Below are 21,452 nucleotides of genomic sequence, written 5' to 3'. Positions count from 1 at the left end.
TAGTTAGTCAATCAATCATTGATAGTCAAAATAGGTCACAAAATACAAAATAGGGTTAATAATCAATAAATAGCATTATTATTATTATTATCTTCAAATAGATTTTTTTTTATATTAATTTGTAAATAATTAATTAAATAATTAAATAAAAATTATAGTCAAAACTTTTTTTTCGATTTTGTAATTATGATTATTATCAACACATAAATACATGATATAATAATGTATATTTGAAAGACAAATTGTAAATAAATAATTATATATTAAACTAATCACAAAAAATAAATCATTTTTTTTTAAATTTTGTGTGTCTTTTGTTTTCTATATAATATGATATATAATATATCTTCAAATGTCTTCAATTGATTCGCGTTTACAATGATTTCCTCTATATTTATGATGTCTTCTGTGTTTGTTGTGGTTGTCTTTTGTCGATGACTTTGTTGTCTGCGTTTTAATCGATGATTTGACACTTCGTTCAATCACTTTCTTCTGGTGATTCAATTGGGGGAATAATTCTGAGGGGAGAAAAAAATAACAAAAATTAATTATTATTATTATTTTTTAATAAATAATATTTTAATTAATTAGTAAAAAAAACAAACCTCTCGATGATTCCAATGCATTGGATGCGGCACTCATTTCGGCCTCTTGTATACTATGACCGGTACCGGTGGCCAATCGTTGGTCGCGAAAATAGACGGCCACCACATAGACTCTGGTATTTGTCGGACCTCTGCATTCAATGACCCTTTAAAATTGAAAAACATTTTTAGATAAAAATATATATATATAGTATATGAATATTTTATTACGGATTTTAAATAAAAAACAAAATTTAAAAAAAAAATCTAATTTAAAACATTTCCAACAAAAATACATTTAAAAATTTAAAATATTCATAATAATCTCTCACTACAAAAAAATAACACCCACTTCAATACATAAGAGACACCAACAACAACAAAAACAAATTCATATTAAGCTAACTGTGCAAAAAAAAACTATAGGCGCTATGTAATAGTATCATACAGTATGGGTTCAATAGTAAGTAATAAAAAACAAAACAAATCAAATAAATAACTTTTATAATACAGTAAGCAATTTTCTAAAATATAATTATTCAGTGTAATATTCCACACTATTAAAAAAAATATTTCCAAAAAATTTTGTTTTTGTTGGAAAAATAGTTATCATTTTTTTTTAGTATCAAAAATAGATTCTCAATTTTTAGTAATATATATTAAATAAATAAAAAATACCTAAACTCTAGCATAGTTTTACTAAATAAAAAAAATATAAGTCATTGTACTGTAAATAAATTTAATATTATATGATTATATTATATGTTATATTATTTATGATATATTATAAAAAATTTGTATAAAATTATTTTACATAAAAATATTTTTATTCATAAATATGTTATAAATTATATATAATTTATAACAACACGAGGCAGACATTTAGTGTATGTGAAAAATTTATGTGCAATAACTACTACTACAAGCCATAAAACATATCAAACAAATATTTTTTTGAGGTATTTTTGTTGTTGATTAGGTATAGATATTATACCGTATTATTATTATTAGAGAATAGTTTGATAGTTATTTAACTTAAATTAATAAATTATATATTGATTTAACTATGCATTTATTGTCAGGCTAAATTACTTAAACTAAATAATCAGTTTAAATATTATATATTATTTGTTTTGAATAACACACATATTGTTGATTTAAAACTTTCATAAATAATTGTCACATAATGTTTGCTAATTATTATAATAATTTAAATACCAAAAAAAAGTATATTACTGTATTTACATAGTATTAACGTAATAAAACAAATATTAGTTTTGAAGTAAAAATAATGTAGAAAATATAAACAATAAATACGACAAAAATATTATTCAATAATTATTTTTGATAATATGTTTACATTAGTAGGTAATTAAGTAAATACACTGTTATTAACTTCAATTCCTATTTGAAACATATTTTTTGGGCTAACTTTTTAAATATGATTTAAAAATTTATCCATTTTTTTGTTATGTAGTGAATATTTAGATAAGAAAAACAAAACAAATAACTATAAATCTATTCTCTGATTATTATTATATACAAAAAAAGTATATGTATTATATTGATATTAAATTAGCTAAATTTCGGGCATATTTTATATACGGTATAAAGTATAAGGCATAACAATATACTTAATATAATAATAAATATTTTATGGAAACCTCTTGTTGTATAATAAGTTAGAAAAAAATATTTATATAGGAATTTAAAGAATTTTTTCTCAATAATAATAATAATACTAATAATATAATAGAATATTCTTGAGATTATTAGTTGTCTTATACTGTCTAAACATAACAAGTAAATCACAAAACATATTATTGTATAAAGAAAATTAATAATCTCAACAATGAAATAATATATATATATATATATATATATATATATATATATATATATATATATATATATATAAATTATTTTGACTCTAATTAGAAATCTTATTACAAATTAATTATATATACTGTAGTGAATATCGTTGACAATGAAAATACAAAAACTAATCACTGGAAACAAAACAAAAAAAATCATTTTAATTTCAAGAAATCCAAACCAATTATATTAGTAATTTATATTACGATAAGTATTATAACTTATACTATAGTATTAACATTATTAGCTATAATAATAATAATAAGCAAACAGTGCTTTTAATACTAATATAATAGGTTATTATTCATACAGTATATGGTAGTAATAGCTAAATACCAAACTATTGATGATATAAATTATATAAACCGGTGTACAGTATACTATAGTACCAGTAATTGTATAAAAAATAATACACAATATTTTTTTTGCTAAATATATCTCAACAAACAAAAGAAAAAATTATATTAAATATCGATTATAATAAAAAATAAAATATTTGTATCAATCAATCATTAATATATACTGTATATAACAAACTACCGGTAGATATATACATATATATTGTATATATGATATGTTATTTGAATGAAATGACAAAAAAACAGTCTATTTTTATAACAGGTGTATAGGATAGCAATAGACAGTTATAATTGAAACTATAAATAATAAATTATTATATATTTTTTTTTGATTAAAAATACATCACATACTTATAGATAGGAATGTCGGGTTCTCCGCCATCGACCGATCGCAGAGTTAGACAACATTGTTGTAGTTTAGACTTCGGGTCGTTCCAGTCCTGGTTCATAATGAAGTGCTCCAAACGGGGGAAAAAACAAACCTCACAAAACAGTCGACAATACGGCAGTCCTTTATCGACATAGAGTGCCCCGAGAAATGCTTCCAACAGATCGGCCCGATCTTTAGTTTTGAGCTCGCCTTTGGCAAAGTTATAGATGGCAATGGAGGTCATGGCCAGATCATCGCATACCACTGCCTGGGTCTTATTGTTGACCAATGAACTACGCAGCAGCGATAGATGACCTTCGTGATGTTCGGGAAAATATTTGTACAGATACTCTGAGGCCACTAACTGGAGTACGGTATCGCCGAGAAACTCCATACGCTGATTGGACCCCAAAGTTAAATTGTTGAATCCGACTGACCGGTGGGTGAACGCACGGGCCAATAGTCTGATATGTGTAAATTCGATTCCCGTTATGTCTTCAAATTTGGTCAACTCCTTTAGTCGGGGAATTGTTTCGATGTACTGCCGATCGCCGTTCACTTCTTGTCGCTGAAGCGGATGTCGGGGATAGTTGATCCAAATATCTAGTAACTGGTTTTCATCGGCAAACAATGTATTGGAAAATACTCGGTCGGCCACTTCGATACCGCCGTCCAGAAACAGGGCACCCATTAGTGCTTCGAAACAGTTGGCCATTGCGTGCCTGAGTTCCAGATCATGGCACAGATCCGAGCCGTGAGCGTAGAGCATAAACTTTTCCAATTGTAATTTTTTGGCCAATACAGCCAACTGTTGATTCTGGACCAGCGCTGCCCGATAGGTGGCCAGACCGCCTTCTTCCAGATCGGGAAACATAAAGTACAAGTGTATGGACGACATGAACTCGACTACGGCATCGCCTAAAAATTCTAGTCGTTCGTTGTGATTGATATTGGAAACAGTTTCCTCATTGCAACCGAATCGGGACATAATATTGATTAACATATTGATACCGCGTTTGCGGGTATTCATAAAATGGACGCGTCGGTCGCCGTACTGTGGCTGCCGAATGCCGCAATTGGTCAGTGCATTGCGGGCGTGATCAGGATTTGTACCGAAATTCTCACGATATGATGGATGTGTTAGCGCCAGCTGTAGTAGATATCTATCGGCAAATGTATAGCCGATAATGGATTCCAAGTACTGAAGCGATTGATGAAACCGTAAATGACATACAAGTACTGGAAGTAGTAGCGAATGTTGAATAATATCACACTGAAGACCAGTCGTATAGAAACCTTTACTGTTGAGGACAACCGTAACATCACGTTTCAGATCACTTTTCATACGCATCTCTTGGAGTTTTTCTTCTTTCTGAAGTAGTGTCTGCTTATCAGTATAGGAAACCTTCTTCTTGTTGGCCAATAGGTGACGAAATTTTACGTAATCGCGCCACGCTTTCTGGTATTTAGGATTACCGGCGTAACTCAACTGAGGCGGACGTATACCAAAGTGAACAATAACAGGATAGCCGTCGTCGTCGACTACACCGTCGGTGTCACTGTCGTTATTGTTCTTGTCTTCATCGTTGTCACCATCGCTGCAACTGTTGCTGTCCTTATCATTAGATTTCTGATTGTTATTATTAGTATTATCGATCAAATCATCGGATTCGCGATCTATTTGATCGACTCTTAGCGATGATGGCTTCATTCCCGGACAGGTAACTATCATACCTTTCAATTGTTTAGCATAATCTGTCCACTGGTCATCCGCCATCTGTTTGTACTCTTCTAGTCGATTGTCATCGATGACCAGATTGCTTTGATTCAGCAGATACTGAAGTACAACATTCATCGACAATAGCTCTTTGCCATTATCTTGAAGTAGACGCGCAAAACGTGGCATAAAGTGAAACCGCGGACAATCATTGCCGCTGCTGTCGGCAGTGGACTCGTTGTTGTAGGCCTTGAAGTCAAGATCAACCAATTCGAGTATCTCGAAGAACACGTATCGCTGGAAATAATCCAAATCCAAGACATTGAAATTGTCGGGAAATTTTTCTTCAACAAACGTTACGGTATATTCAATATTAAATCGTATAACTTTGCAAGCAATCGGATTGGTCAGTGGCCAGTGAGACAATAGTGAGTAGCCTTCAAATATAAAATCGTGTCCATCGTGTCCGATGGTTGTCGGAAATTTTGTTAGAAAATTTGTTTGCGGTGTTATTGATATACGATAGTGATGTAGCCGATGACGATTGTTACTGTTCGGGTTACACCCGGGTAGATATTGTTCGCCCGGATATATGCCGTGCCTGATGCCCGTCTTGCGTGCCTTTGAACTGCACCGACACAGTGGGCCGTCGTTCATCTGTTTATACATACAAATGTGTAGATAATAGTATAGTACGCAAACAAAAGGAGATTTCAAATCACAATCTTTCAAATAACAAATAACTTGAAAACACTTTTGATTGCGATATTCAATAAACGGCTTTTACATCACATCATACATCAAAGTCTGGTCTCAAAAAAATAATTAATTTTTTTTTCTTTCGCTCACAAATACTTTCACAACCAATACAATCAAAACAATTACAATAATAATAATAATCAGAAATGACATCAATAGAGAAGATACGAATATAAACACAACATACCTCTCCCGGATCGTTATACCACAGCTCTTCGTGAAGTCTTAGTGGATGTCTTTTCTTTCGTTGCAATTCTTCAAATGCCGTATCTTCACAATCATCGTCGTCGTCATCATCATCGTTGGAATCGCTGTCACAACATGAAGATGAATCACTGCTCGACGCTGTGTAACCAAATAAAAATATAAATAAGACATTAAAACACAATTCAATTGCAAACCTAAACATGTTTTCGAAGGTTTTAACTTCAAAGTACGGGCCGGTAGTTCCACTTTAGGCTTCAGTTGAATAGCCCGTCGCGATCTTTCCAACAGATCGTAGCGAAACTTGTCTCTCAAATCTTGCATACGTTTGGTTCCAACAGAACAATCGTTACCATCAGCAGTACGTTGAGGTTCGTAAAACAGATCGGCCGGCGAACAGCGCATCCATTCGACCGGTTGTGTCAATACCTGTTCGGTTGTTGCTGTGGTAACATTACCGCTGCTGCCGGTACTGACAACGGGATGAGTTGTTTCTTGTTTCTGAGTTGTTTTACCAGAATTTTCGCCAATTTCTTCATCCTTTTCTTTTGTCGTCGTCTTAGTATTATTGCTGACTCGTTGTCTCTTCAACGGTGGATGTATTTCAGACAACTGATCCACTGATTCTCTATATCTCTCGTTTTTATCGTTGTTTCTATCGATTGACTTATTAGTATTATTATTATTATACTTTGATCCAATTCGGCTATCATTTCGATGTCTATTATTATTATTAGTATATCTTCTATTGTTATCATTATTTTTATAATTATTACTATTGTGTTGATAATGCTGTTGTTGTTGATGATTATGATGTCGATCGTGATGTCGTTGAGAGCTATTATTATTATTATTATTATTAATTGTTTGACTACTTTTGCCATTAGTGTATGACTTGTTATGACGTGAAGAAGACTTAGTCGAGTGATGACTACTACTACTATTACCACTACTATTACCACTACCTCTGAAGACATTATTATTATTATTACTGTTGTATTGTTGACTACTTTGTTGGTGTTGTTGTTGTTGGGAACCACTGATACCACCATTAATATCACAATTGTTTGAACCGTATCGTTGATGACTTGATGGCACAACTGACTGTTGTTGCTGTTGTTGTTGTTGATGTCCGTTAACCATACCATTGATGTCAGCAGTGGCGGGTGCGGGAGCGGTAAAGTATGGACTCATTTGCGGCGGACCGCCAATCATTGGCATACCATTGAAACCATTCATCATGTATGGTGTCATCGACTGATGATAACCATAATGATGATGATAAATGGCGGCCGCATGCGGTGTCGCCAAAATACCGGCGGCTGCGGCCGACCATTGGTCAGCACCAACAGCAGCTGCAGGGGGTGGTAGCGAACACATTACCGACGGCGGTACGCCCGATATGGACGGCATGTAAGCCATGGTGTTGTTGTTGTTGGCGCTGCCGTTGTTGTTGTTGTTGGCCGTCGGCGGTGTGGTCATCGCAATGATGGTCACCAATTGGCGGCAATTCTCTCTCAGTCACTGGTAATCTGATCCACAAAATCATATATATTTGACTACAGTCACACACTTGCCGACTATTACCCGATAAAATGTTGGCCACAATTATTATTATAATAATAGCCACTCATTGTGTAATTGATAGTACAATACACTCGTTGTTATTGTTATTAATATTATTGTTGTTATATTCAATACAAACCATAACAACATATTTTTATTTCTATAGTATTATATAAACACCAATAAAAGCTGTCCATTAGATATCACCACTAAATGTATGTTATGTTATGGCAATAGAGAAATAATATGTAATAAGTTTTTATAATTATTATTTATTTTTTATTTATTATTAATTAGAATATTATAAATTCTACAAAAAAATAATAAAATTAATTAATTAATTACTACTACTACTACTACTACTGATTATACTAGTTTAAAAAATTATGTAATAAATTAAATACATAATTAAATACAAATTTATATTTATATACCAATAAGACAGCTCTCATTATTGTTTGGCTTTACAATAATAATATCATTGAATAGTTTTATTACTGTTTTAAATACATGTATTGTGTTCTACATGTATAGTGTGACCAAACACTAACACACAAATATAATCAGATAAATCCTGTACATTATTATTATTATTATTATAAAAAAATAATTTTTTAAAAAAACAATTTCTAATACAAATACATTTTATTATGAAAACTATTTAATTAGTAAATTTTATTTTATAATCATATCAACAACAAAAAACTAACCTAGATTAAATTTTCACAACCAATGTCCAGGTGAATCATCAATGTATGCATTTGGTAACAATCATTATATTTGAATTAACTGTTCATCAATGACGTCCACAATAAACACGTGTGTTATGTGTGTAAACAAAACGTTTGCTTTTTATTATTATTATTATTATACCGTATATTATAAGACAGTCTACTGTATTGTCTAAACTAACTAACGGATCAATTGACGGGTGATATTGCCGTTGTTGTTGACCTACGCCACGATGGATACGATGGACATCAGCGCATACTTTGTTACCGTTAGTATATATATATATTACCCGTAAAATAAGTTTGATCCGAAAAAATTTACCGAATAATACCTTTTTATAAACCAAATCCAGAGTACCGAAGACTTGCCCTTCGAAGAGGACATTCTCCGAAATCCGTTTTCGGTAAAACACTGGCTCCGATATATTGACCATAAGAAACAACAATCGCTACCGCCGCAGACCAAACAGTCGTCGTCGTCATCATCATCGGCGCCATTGGTGTCGACATCATCAGCTGCAGCGGTAAACATGGTCTACGAGCGGGCGCTCAAAGAGCTTCCCGGTAGTTATAAACTATGGATCGCCTATCTTCGGCTTCGGGTCAAACAAATTACTGGCCATCCGATGATCGATCCGCAGGTCAGCGATGTGAACAACTGTTTCGAGCGTTCGTTGGTTTTCATGCAGAAAATGCCCAGAATTTGGTTAGAGTTTTGCCAGTTTTTATTGACACAAAATGCTATCACCAAATGCCGCCGTACACTGGATCGGGCCCTACAGGCTCTGCCCATTACACAACACAACCGTATTTGGCCGATATATTTGACACTCATTAAGACCTATGATATTCCGGAGACAGCCGTTCGGGTATACAAACGATATTTGAAGTTACAGCCGGAACAGGCAGAAGAATTTATTCAGTATTTGATTACTGCCGATCGTTTGGACGAAGCGGCCATCAAATTGGCCGATATTGTCAACAGAGACGACTTTCTATCGAAAGCCGGCAAATCTAAGCACCAGTTGTGGACCGAATTGAGTGAATTGATTTGCAAGAATCCCGATAAAGTACACTCGCTTAACGTCAACGCCATTATACGCGAAGGTATCAAACGATATGCCGATGAACAGGGAATACTGTGGATATCGTTGGCCGAGTACTACATCCGCAGCGGTTTGTTTGAAAAGTCACGCGATATCTATGAAGAAGCCTTACTGTCGGTAACGACGATCAAAGATTTTTCGCAAGTTTTTGACGCCTACGCACAGAGTGAGGAACAGCTGATCAAAGCAACGATGGATATGACGAATCTGAGCGATGACGACGATATTGATCTTGAATTACGAATAGCCCGTTACGAGGATCTAATCGATAGGCGACCACTGCTGTTGAATAGTGTAGCCTTGAGACAGAATCCGCATAATGTCGATGAATGGCACAAACGAGTCGGACTGTTAGAGTCAAAACCCGAACAAGTGGTCGAAGTCTATACCGAAGCCGTACAAACCGTAGATCCAAAGTTGGCTGTCGGCAAAGTACATACACTGTGGATTAATTTTGGTAAATTTTACGACCAAAATGGCCAGTTAGAGGACGCCCGAGTGATATTCGAAAAGGCGACTACAGCGGCGTTTACCAAAGTTGATGATTTGGCCGCTGTTTGGTGCGAATGGGTTGAGATGGAGCTCCGACACGACAACTGGAAACAGGCCCTACAGCTTATGTACAGGGCTACGGCAGCACCGCCGCCGTCGGCCAAGAAAGTGTCCTATCATGACCACACGGAACCGGTACAAAATCGATTATTCAAATCTCTGAAGATTTGGTCCATGTATGCCGACCTAGAAGAAAGTTTCGGTACGTTTACCACAACCAAAGCCGTCTACGACCGTATTATTGAGTTAAGGATAGCCACACCTCAAACAATCATGAATTACGGTCTGTTTCTCGAAGAACTTAACTATTATGAGGAGGCGTTCAAAGCCTACGAAAAAGGTATATCACTGTTTCGGTGGCCAAATGTTTACGATATTTGGAACACCTATTTAACGAAATTTTTGAGACGTTATAAAGGCTCGAAACTCGAAAGAGCCAGAGATCTATTTGAACAATGTTTGGCCAATTGTCCGGAAAAATTTGCCAAAAATTTTTATCTATTGTACGCCAAATGCGAAGAAGATTACGGATTAGCTAAACACGCGATGACTATCTATGATCGGGCCGTACAAGCAGTTCTACCTGAAGAACGATATGAATTGTTTAGCATATTTGTCCGAAAAGCGGCCGAAATGTTTGGCGTTACTCATACGCGACAAATCTACGAGAAGGCTATCGATGTCCTGAACGATAGCCAGGCCCAGGATATGTGTCTAAAGTTTGCCGAATTGGAGAGAAAGTTGGGCGAAATAGACAGAGCCCGAGCCATCTATGGCCACTGCAGTCAAATGTGTGATCCGCGAACTTCGGCCAACTTCTGGAACGTTTGGAAAGAGTTTGAGGTTAAACACGGAAACGAAGACACCATACGAGAAATGTTACGTATTAAGCGATCGGTGGCCGCGACTTTCAACACACAAGTCAACTATATGACCGCACAGATGTTGGCCGCAGTCAACGGTGGCGGCCGTAGTAATGAAGCACTGGAACCGACTTCTATGAGCCAATTGGAGACAGACTTGAAGCTTACGAACGAAGAGTCTAATCTGAAAGCGCCGATAATAGGCGCCAACAAGAGTTCCGTACTGTTTGTTAAGTCCCAAACAACTGCTAAACTGGTTCCGGATGACAGTGAGGCCGCTGTTATTGCGTTACAGAAAACGGCTAATCCCGACGAAATTGATATCGATGAAGACGACGACGACGAGGAGGTCGATGATGAAGAGGATGACGATGGCGACGACGAAAGTGGTTCCCGGAAAAAGGAACCGCAAAAAGGTTAGAATATTTTTTTTGTTTATTATTTCAATGATTATAATATATATATATATATATATTGTTTTATATTTTGTTAAACAGAAATTCAACAAAAAATGGTTCCCAAAGAAGTGTTCGGAAGTCTTAAGACGGCTGATGATGACGACGACGATGACGATTGATGGGCCAAAAAAAATTGATGAAGAAATTGCTTTTTTCAAACATTTATTATCATATTTATACAAAAAAAAATAAGTTTTACTCTTTGTTTTGTCACTTATGTTTGGTTTAAACTGTTTCCTTAAAAAAACAATCAATTGATTTGTTTTCATTGAATTTCTATTTCATATCATTATAGTTTGTCAATCATTTTGTAAATAATTTATTATTAGTTTTTTTTTTAAATTTAATTTTATTACTTATCATTCATTCACTGCTATGTTTGTGTCTCTAAATTAATAAATCAATTATCGGTATTTTATTTTTTATTATTATATAATAATTATTGTCAAAAGAAAAATAAATAATTATATATATATTTACCATAAATTTTGTTTATAAATTTATTTTTAAAAAAAAGTATCAATGACATTTTAAAAATTAAAACTTAAATTTTTTAAGTGTTCCGGAAAGTCATATCCTATTACTGTATATATACGCTATAAATACATTGTTTAAAAAATATATATATATAAATGTGAATTTGAATATTTTTAAAAAAATGTATCTAGCTAAAAAGTTACCATTTAATAATGTTAGTTTTCAAATATTTTCAAAAATTAACTAATAGTTAAAAATAGTTTTTTTTAAATTCATAAAATTTTTAAAAATGTCTATGTTTTATATGTATGGGAATTATCAAATATTATCATATCATATACAATACAGTATACTATCGCTATAGGATACCATTTTATTGAGAAAAAAAAATTGTATTGTAGTATTTAAAAACAAATTGATCAAGGTGAGTTACTAGAAAAAATTAAGTAATTTTACTTTTTAAAAAAAAATATTTTAAATCTATATTTAACAATATAATTATTTATATTTATATATTAAATTATCTTTATATTAATGTATTGACTGTTATAAACAATACAACACAACAACAACAACAAAAAACACATGATTTTTATACAGATATTTAATATTAGATTTTAATAAATAAATATTAAATTTAAATATCTATTACTTGCCATATGATTGTGTGATATATTATAGACCCCATAGCTATCAATACATTAAGTGACCCCTAAATAAAAAAAATTGTTTAAATATTTTTTTTAATCAATTTATTCATCAAAAAAATTTTTTTTTTTTAACTGATATCACACACCATATTATAACATTTTTTTTGTACCTAAAAATATTAAACCCAGTGTTAATAATAATAATAATTTACTATTAAAATACTCAAATATATATATAAAATAGTTTTTATTTTTAAAAACCATTCAATGAATAGACTGTTTAAGACAACTGTAGACATCATTAGTAGATCTCATTTCATCAATAATTCATTTAATAATAGTTTATTGAAATTATCGCCAAAAATATCACAGGTTTTTATAATTATATTTTTCAAATTATTTATATGTAAATAAATAAATTATTTTTTTGTTTTTAATAATTTACTTAAATATAAAAATAACTTTTACACATATCATGTATAAAATATTTTATAAAAAATAAATATAGTATAAAGTTTTTTTAAATATATGTTTTTTCAATTATCGATAAAATAATAGTTTTTTAAAAAAATTGTTAATTTTTTTAAAATTATATCTGTAGTTAGCAGTCATGTCGTCATCGATGGCCACTCAAGATATTGCCGCCGACCGTATCAAAGGTAGTCAAGAAAGTGTTTGGTTAGTATTTTTTTAATTATTATTATTATTATTATTAACTATTAATTAGTGTAAATTGTATGTAATTTTACACAAATTATATGATATGATTTTAATTATAGAAATAAATAAAATAATAGGTCTTTTTTGAATTTTTTATACCTGTATAATATAATTATTTTTATTGAATGTCTAAAAAATGTGTTAATTAGTTGTGTCATAATAGTTGTTACAAATTAGTTAATTTATGTAATGTTACACTTAATTATAAATTGCTATTACTTTAAGTGTCAAAAAATTTAAATAAACTTATGGATAAAATTTTATGCTGAATTTAAATGTATATATTTTATGTATAATATTAATATATTTTATATACAGTATATGGTAATACTTAACAAAATTACTGTCAATACTATAATTATAGATAATATCAATAAATATTTAACACTTCATAAATATATAGACAGTAATTACAAAAAAAATGAATACAAATATATAACTAAAAAAATTAGCATAAAATATATCTAATTGTTATCTAATAATAATGTACTAATAATTTCAAAATAATAATAATAAATTAAGGGTTGAATTCATACAATTGGCGATCGATTATAAGCCACTGAATTTAGGACAAGGATTTCCCGATTTTGCTGCCCCGAGACATGTCTGTACCGCACTATCCGAGGCCACACTCAACGATGACAATGTCCTACTAAATCAATATACCCGTGGATTTGTAAGCTATAATATACAGTATATTATTTTTTCAAATCAATAACATCCCCCCCCCGGTATATATATTGTTTTTATATTTATAGGGTCATCCTCGACTGGTCAATGCACTGAGTAAACTGTACTCCCAATTGTTAGGCCGGGACCTGAATGCCCAAAAGGAAGTACTGGTAACGGTTGGCGCCTACGAGGCCTTGTTTTGTACATTTATGTCGCTAATCAATCCGGGCGACGAAGTTATTATCATTGAACCGTTTTTCGATTGTTACGAACCGATGACCCGTTTGGCTGGCGGTAAACCGGTATTCATACCGTTAAGGCCGCAACCGATAACCGACCGGCCGTTGTCCAGCAAAGATTGGCTTCTGGATGCCAAAGAATTGGAGTCAAAGTTTAGCCCGAAAACCAAACTGATTGTTGTCAATACACCTAACAATCCATTAGGAAAGGTATGTACTGTCAATCTATACTGGTATACTGTAGATATGAGATTTTATGAGGACAGTTAGATTTTATGGATCAGTTTGTTTGAATGACTTGTTTTTAAAAAAAAAATTATTATTAAGATCTATACGAAAGATGAGCTCCAAATGATCGGTAATTTGTGCAAAAAATACAATACAATAGCCGTTATGGACGAAGTCTACGAATGGATTTCCTATAAAGGAGAACAACACTTACGGATGGGTAGGTTTTTTTTGGCGAGACATTACACCTAATTATTTAATAATTGATTTTATTTTTAATATACATTTTTTTTGTTTCAATCATTAGCATCATTGCCAGATATGTGGGACCGAACCATAACTATAGGTTTAGGAAATTTTTTAGGAGAAATTAATTTTAACTAATTATTATAAAAATTATGTATTTTTTATCAATCAATAATATATAAAGGAAGCGCCGGTAAGACATTTAGTGTGACCGGTTGGAAGTTGGGCTGGGCTTACGGTAAGTCAACATTTTTTGTCTGTTTGATAGTTATAGATCACACAAAATAGTTATGTAATAGTTTTTTGATTATAAAAATGTTTATTATTTGAAGGACCCGAACATCTACTACAGCCGTTGCGTATGGTTCACCAAAACAGTGTCTATACCTGTGCGACACCCATTCAGGAGGCAGTGGCCGCCGGTTTTGAACTAGAATTACAACGATTCGGTAAACCCGAGTCCTATTGGCAAGAATTGCCGGATATGTTGGAACCGAAACGCAACCGAATGGCCAAGTTTTTGTCATCAGTATCGATGAATCCGACCGTTCCCGAGGGCGGCTATTTTATGATTGCCGACTTTTCCAAATTGGCCGATAAGCTGGACTTGTCGTCCGAAACGGGAACCCGGGACTACAAGTTTGCCAGATGGTTGTCAAAAAATAAGGTATGTTTGTATATATACAGTATATATATATAATATACTTATTATATATTCAAATTATCGGTAATTACGGGTAATTAATAATATATATATAAATATTTATTTTTTTAAACTATAGAAACTTCAGGGCATACCTACCAGTGCTTTCTATTCAGAAGAGCACAAACATCTGGCAGAAAATTTGATTAGGTTTGCTATGATTTTAAAATATATATATTTTATTGATTTAAAAATTTAATTTAGTAATTACTCTATAATAATAATAATAATAATTAATTAATTATTATTAATTATAAAATGAATTACAGATTTTGTTTTATCAAAAAAGACGAAACACTGGAAAAAGCTGAACAAATAATCAATGATTTGAAGACAAGTCTTAAATGAGTTGTTAGTTAGCTATTAATATCAAAAAAATTAATATTTTTAAATGTTATTATCATTATTTTTAGGGGTTTAAAATGATATGTAATTTGATTTTTTTTAAAAATTATACTTTAGTACAAAAAAAGTTATTTAGGATTTTAATAACTGGTAATATAAAACAAATATTATTATTTAAACATTTTTTTCAATAAAATTATATTTTGTAATTTGAAATATTTAAGCAAAAAAAAATAATTAAATAAATAAATGATTTATTTTTCGATCACTTGATAAATTTTATACTATAATATATGATATTTTCTTTTCAAAAATCGTATTTTTTGGTAAATTTACGGAAATATTATTAAATAAAATATATTTATAAAAAAATAAGTCACAAAATAGTTGAAACTATTTTTGTTTGTTTTAAATAATAATACTTTATAATTAAATGGATAAAAAAAATCAATTTAAGTTTTTGCACTACCGGTAGATTTTTTTAAAATTATATATTTTTAAAGACATTAACACTGGGTATCATTTTTTGAATAATTTTTTAAAAAAAATTTCAATGTAAAATAATTTAGCAATTAATTATTATTATTATTATTTTCGTAGAATTATGAATTAGTATTTAAATTGAATTATTAATTAATTATTGGATATTATTCAATAACAACAACAACCAAAAGTACTATAGGTTTTAAAAAAACAGTAGATATATAACTAAATAAATTATTATTAATATTATTATGCGATATACTATAACTGGTAATAAAACATTTAGTGAATCAAATAAATATAAATTAATAATATTATGGAAATTATTATTAATGTCTGTATTAGTCATCATATAGGCATTACTACAAATTATTAGTAAAATTTTATTTATTTATTTTTTGTCATCAGATTCATGTCTATACAATTACATATAAAATACAATTTAGATTTTATTTTTTTTAAATTTAAATAAAAATATGGAAAAATGTTTGACTTATTTATCATATAATAATACAGGTATTATTATAGTACCATATAATGTGATTGTGTGTTTGTTAGCAAAATAAACAAAAATAATAAATAAATTCTAATATGCAGTACATATAGTATATATTAATTAATTTATGATAATTTGTGGCTTAGTAATGAATATTTAATAATAATATTAATCAATATTATTATTATTATTGTATTGTATAAATAATAATTACATAGAATTATATTCACTATATATATATATAATATATATAACTTATAAATAATTATAAAACAAATATATACAGTAATATTAATAATAATATAAAAATTTCATATAATATTAACATAAAATGATGTAATTATTAACTAATACTTTAGTTTATTTTTTGTTTAGTTTCTGTCATTTATATAAACAGTATATACTATTTATTTAATGAAAAAAATTATTAATGCTTTATTTAAATAAATATTTTGAAAAAATACTATATGTAACTTTATTAAAAATTTTTTTTAATGAATTATATCATAGCATACATAAAAACTATAATATATACCATTTTTTAATCAAATAGTCATTGTATGGAAACACACTGTAATTTATTATACAATTAGTAGTAACATTTTGTTTGCATAAATTTTAAATTTTAAATATTTGTTATATTATTAAATACATATTTTTACCGAATTTTTACTTAATATTGTATACTCTAAACATAAAAATAAGTTATAATAATTTTATTTTTATAACGTGATTTTAAACAAAATTTTTTAAAACTTATTATAAAGATATACTGTATAATAGTATATATTTATTAAAAATAAAAACAAAACAAAAAGTTAGAAATATGTTTTTTTAAAAGTTTTATCATTTGATATGTATTTGAATAAAGTTAATATTAAATATATATATAATATAATATATTTTTTGTTTTGTTATTTTTTTATTGTATTACTTGAGGAAATTTAAATATTTTGAAGGCTTATCACACATTTTTTTGTTGGTTTTCTAATGTTTGTGTGTTTTAAAACTATCAATAGATGTGTTTTGAATAATAATAATAATAATAAACTAGTTATACTGTATACTATATATATATATATATTAAAAATAATTATAATAATAAAATTAATTTTTTATTATTTTAATACTACACATAGGAAAAAACTATATTTAGCTTTTTAGAAAATAGTCTACCGGTAAATTAATAATAATAATAATAATAATAAAATGCGAAAACATTAATTGGGCATTTCAAGTTTTTATCTATAATAATAATCATTTATTTTAAAAAAAAAATATATTATATTTATGTATTCAATATATAAATGTTGTTAATAAAATATTTTTATTATTTAATGAAAAAATGGGTTATATTTTGGGTGCTCACGGGTAACGCCTATGGGGTCTATAATCATAGAAAGAGAGAGAGAGAGAGAGAGAGAGAGAGAGAGAGAGAGAAAATTAGGGGTAAAAGTAATGTCACACACAGTAAGTGTTTTTAAGTTTTTTTTAAATTTTATTTCACAACCATTACGGTTGAGATGGGGTGTCACCGGAAACCAACTGTCAAATAATAAATATATATATATATATATTTAAAAATATAGTTATATTTATAAAAAAAATAATAATAATAAATAACTCGATTAATCTAATTATATTTTCACACACACACACACACACACACACACACACACACACACACACACACACACACACACACACACACACACACATACAAACAGTCAATTGCGTAGGCAATTGTAAAAATATATCGACAATATTCAAGTAAAATCTAAATTAAAGTTTTTAAAAAAAACTATATTTTATAATATTTTTTTATTTTAATAGAAACTTTTTATAATTTCCTATTTTATGTATTTAAATACTTTATATACTAGTATTTCATAATATATCACTTATTATAATTATTGAGTTATTAATAGATTAAAAAATAATAATAATAAACATCGATTTGGACTTGATTTTTATCATTAAATTTATTTGTGCTAATTATCACTAATTTTGTTGTTGTTGTTGTTGTTGTTGTATAACAAATTGATTTTTACTGTAGTATAATATTTTTTGGATTGTAAAGCAAATAATGTAAAATTATAATGTAAATTAACATGGGTTTATTATTTTTTTAAACAACAAAATTGATTTAATAAAAGTTCAATAATTAAATTTAAAAAGTTTGTTTGTTTTATAACAAGAAAAAAAATTTTACTAAATTTTTACTTATTAAAGGTTATATTAATTTAAACAAATTTAAAAATAAAAAATTTATTTACTTTATAAATTTAATCAATTACTTAATTAATTATCTACTCTATAATAATTTTATTACTTAGAAATTTAACTATTAGTAGCCAATATTTAATTTAAAACTATAATTAAATTTCTACAATATTACTGTACAACAGTTAATTAATTATATAAAGTATATATAAATTAATCAATAAGTTTTTTTTTTGATCATAGAAATGTTTTTAATTATTTTTTATATTGTATAAAAATGTGATATATATGCCAAATATTTATTAATTTAGTTAAAAATTTATTATTATTACTAGGAAATAGCCTTGATCATGGAAATAGATAATTTTTTAACTAGATTATAGATTATTATGAGTAATTTATTTTGACCATATATATATATGCAAGGTTATTTTATTTGTGAAAATATAAATAGCTATAATTATATATATATTTATTTATAAAATATTAAAAATATTTAACTGTATTTTTTAAAAATAACAGGTCGTTAGCCCTTATTTTTCTAATGAATTATATGAAAGCCTTTAATGTATTTATTAGTTTATATAAAACACTAAGAAAATAGGTTTGAAATGTAATTAAAAACTATGTGTTTTGTTGGTGTAGTTGTTATGTAATATGGTTGGTATCTGTACATACCGTATTGTATTTTTTGATGATTATAGTTATTAAAAATTGTCCTCGGACAAATAAATTATTAACATAAAATTATTTTTAAAAAATGCTATAATAGTTATAATAGAAAATATATCAAATTGTCTCAAAAATATATAAACTATTAATATTATTAAATTCTACCGGAATTTATGTTAAATTCTATATAAATAATAGGAAACATTGTTTTTTTTAAATCCCAACCCTAACTAATGATAAGTATGATATCATCGAAATAGGCGATCATTTGTGTATTATTGGGTTATTTAATAACTTTTTCTTTATAATTATTATATAGAAATACTTTATTTAGTAAAAATACCATTTACTATCATATATGTGTTTTATATGTGATATATATATATATAATTTAATTTCAACAACACATTTATGGTTTATTTTCAATTTGTAATTTATAATACATTATTATTTTTTACTATTATTATTATTGTTATTATTATTACATTATAAGCACATACCTAAAAAAAAGTGTTGGTTTACTAGTGATAGTCAACAGGCGTTAACATTAATTATCGGCACATTTTTCTCTACCCTTTTTCCCCCAAATAAGTGTAAGACATTTATTAATATAATTTTTATATTAATATATATTTTATGTGAAACATAAAAAGTTTGACGACTTTTTAATTTTATTTCTCTTATCTATGCAAACAATATATAATAATTTTATTTATTTATTTATTTAAATTCATATTTTTATGCTTTCATTTTGCCACCAAAACTTTTACTGAAAATAAAAAGTAAAAAATATATATATATATTCAATTTTTTAATAATAATAATATTTTTTAGCTTAAAAAATATGGAAAATTTATAATAAAACTTTTTGTTGTTAATAATATTATAAAAATATGAATTTTGCATTTTAAAACAAATTTGGAAATTTAGCAAATATATGGGCGATATTTATTATTATTAAATAATAATAATAATAATAATAAAATAACAATTATTTTACTGCCCAAATAAATTAAATAAATTGTAATTTTTATTTTTATTATTTATTATATACTTTTTTATTGCTAATTTTTACAAACAATAATAATAAAATTAAAATTAAAACTATTTTTTTTAAATAATAAAAAACAGAATAACATAAATTAAAAATGAGTGCCCATTAAATTACATTAAATCCGTTTGTGAATTTATTTCAAAAAATTTTAACTTTATTTAGAAATTAAGTTTATATTATAATTTTTTATAGTTATATAGGATTTCCAATAAAAAAAATTGTATTTAATTAAGAGAGAAAGAGAGAGAGAGAGAGAGAGAGAGAGAGAGAGAGAGCTATAAAAAACTTATTGATAAGATCAGCGCCAATATTATACATATATTATATTATTACAGTATTATATAATATTATATACAAGTATTATACACGCATTGTTTGGTCCAACCGTTTTATAAAATAGGTTAGTCTGTGAATGTCAAGGACATACATACTCTGTATATATATTTACCGTATATATAACTGTATATATACTGTATATATACTGTATATATATATATAACTAAATAAGATTATAAACCGCACCGAAAATCAGGTCGAAAATCGCTTTTCAAACACACAACTAAACTCATCGTAACTTTTTTTTAATTATTATTATTATTATTAATTTATTTTAACTAAACTATAATTAGACGTGACTTATAGTAGTAGTACTGTATCAGTCAGTTAGTCAAACAATTTATATTTATCTTTTTTAAAAAAAACATTTATTTCATAAGTTTATTATCATATAACTGTTGAACCCATTATCGTATTATTATTATTAGTATTGTTGTTATTGTTGGCAATTAATTTTCGGGTTAACACTTGTATTACATGTAATGTTTTTTGTTTGTAAAAAATTATTTTTTTTTATTTTAGGAAAAAACGTGAATGTTTTGAGTAGAATTTGAAAATCGTTTTTTTAAAATAAATTAAGTTTTCTTTAATATATTTTTTAATTTTAGTCCCTAATAAAAATAATAAATATTTGCCACATTTTTTTTAAATAATAAAAGGAAAAAATATCATAAAATCAATTTATTTTTTTAGCTACAGTTATCAATTGTGTTTGACATATACAGTACTATACTGTACTGTAATATAAATTGTTTGTCCTGTTA

At 28.0% G+C, this 21,452-nt stretch overlaps 3 protein-coding genes across 4 annotated transcripts; 2 read left to right on the top strand and 1 right to left on the bottom strand.

Moving 5' to 3' along the window:
* Positions 1-263: 263 nt before the first annotated feature.
* Positions 264-7,558, bottom strand: LOC128955051 (ribonuclease 3-like). The gene is made up of 5 exons (XM_054300682.1): positions 6,066-7,558; positions 5,852-6,009; positions 3,170-5,562; positions 606-751; positions 264-518 (listed from the first exon to the last, which is right to left on the bottom strand). The coding sequence occupies exons 1-5, from the start codon at positions 7,348-7,350 to the stop codon at positions 349-351; spliced, it is 4,152 nt and encodes a 1,383-aa protein (XP_054156657.1). The 5' UTR covers positions 7,351-7,558; the 3' UTR covers positions 264-348.
* Positions 7,559-8,254: 696 nt separating this feature from the next.
* On the top strand, positions 8,255-11,263 carry LOC128956072 (pre-mRNA-splicing factor syf1 homolog). The gene is made up of 3 exons (XM_054301755.1): positions 8,255-8,434; positions 8,519-11,102; positions 11,184-11,263. Exons 1-3 carry the CDS (start codon positions 8,399-8,401, stop codon positions 11,261-11,263), a joined length of 2,700 nt encoding a protein of 899 aa, XP_054157730.1. The 5' UTR covers positions 8,255-8,398.
* A 722-nt stretch (positions 11,264-11,985) lies between these two features.
* LOC128955058 (kynurenine aminotransferase-like) lies at positions 11,986-15,492 on the top strand. Of its 2 annotated transcripts, none has more exons than XM_054300692.1 (10): positions 11,986-12,045; positions 12,873-12,949; positions 13,514-13,667; positions 13,750-14,112; positions 14,230-14,350; positions 14,438-14,476; positions 14,561-14,614; positions 14,709-15,043; positions 15,159-15,229; positions 15,349-15,492. In XM_054300692.1, exons 2-10 carry the CDS (start codon positions 12,882-12,884, stop codon positions 15,425-15,427), a joined length of 1,284 nt encoding a protein of 427 aa, XP_054156667.1. In that variant the 5' UTR covers positions 11,986-12,045; positions 12,873-12,881; the 3' UTR covers positions 15,428-15,492. The 2 variants fall into 2 exon arrangements, with proteins under 2 accessions (XP_054156667.1, XP_054156666.1); XM_054300691.1 differs by lacking the exon at positions 11,986-12,045 and adding an exon at positions 12,539-12,643.
* The last annotated feature ends 5,960 nt before the right edge of the window (positions 15,493-21,452 follow it).

Source organism: Oppia nitens, unplaced genomic scaffold (assembly GCF_028296485.1).
Source record: "Oppia nitens isolate AA-2021 unplaced genomic scaffold, nextdenovo-longstitch-racon4-pilon3 scaffold2_pilon_pilon_pilon, whole genome shotgun sequence".
NCBI lineage: Eukaryota > Metazoa > Arthropoda > Arachnida > Sarcoptiformes > Oppiidae > Oppia > Oppia nitens.
This window is presented reverse-complemented; position numbering and strand designations above follow the sequence as displayed.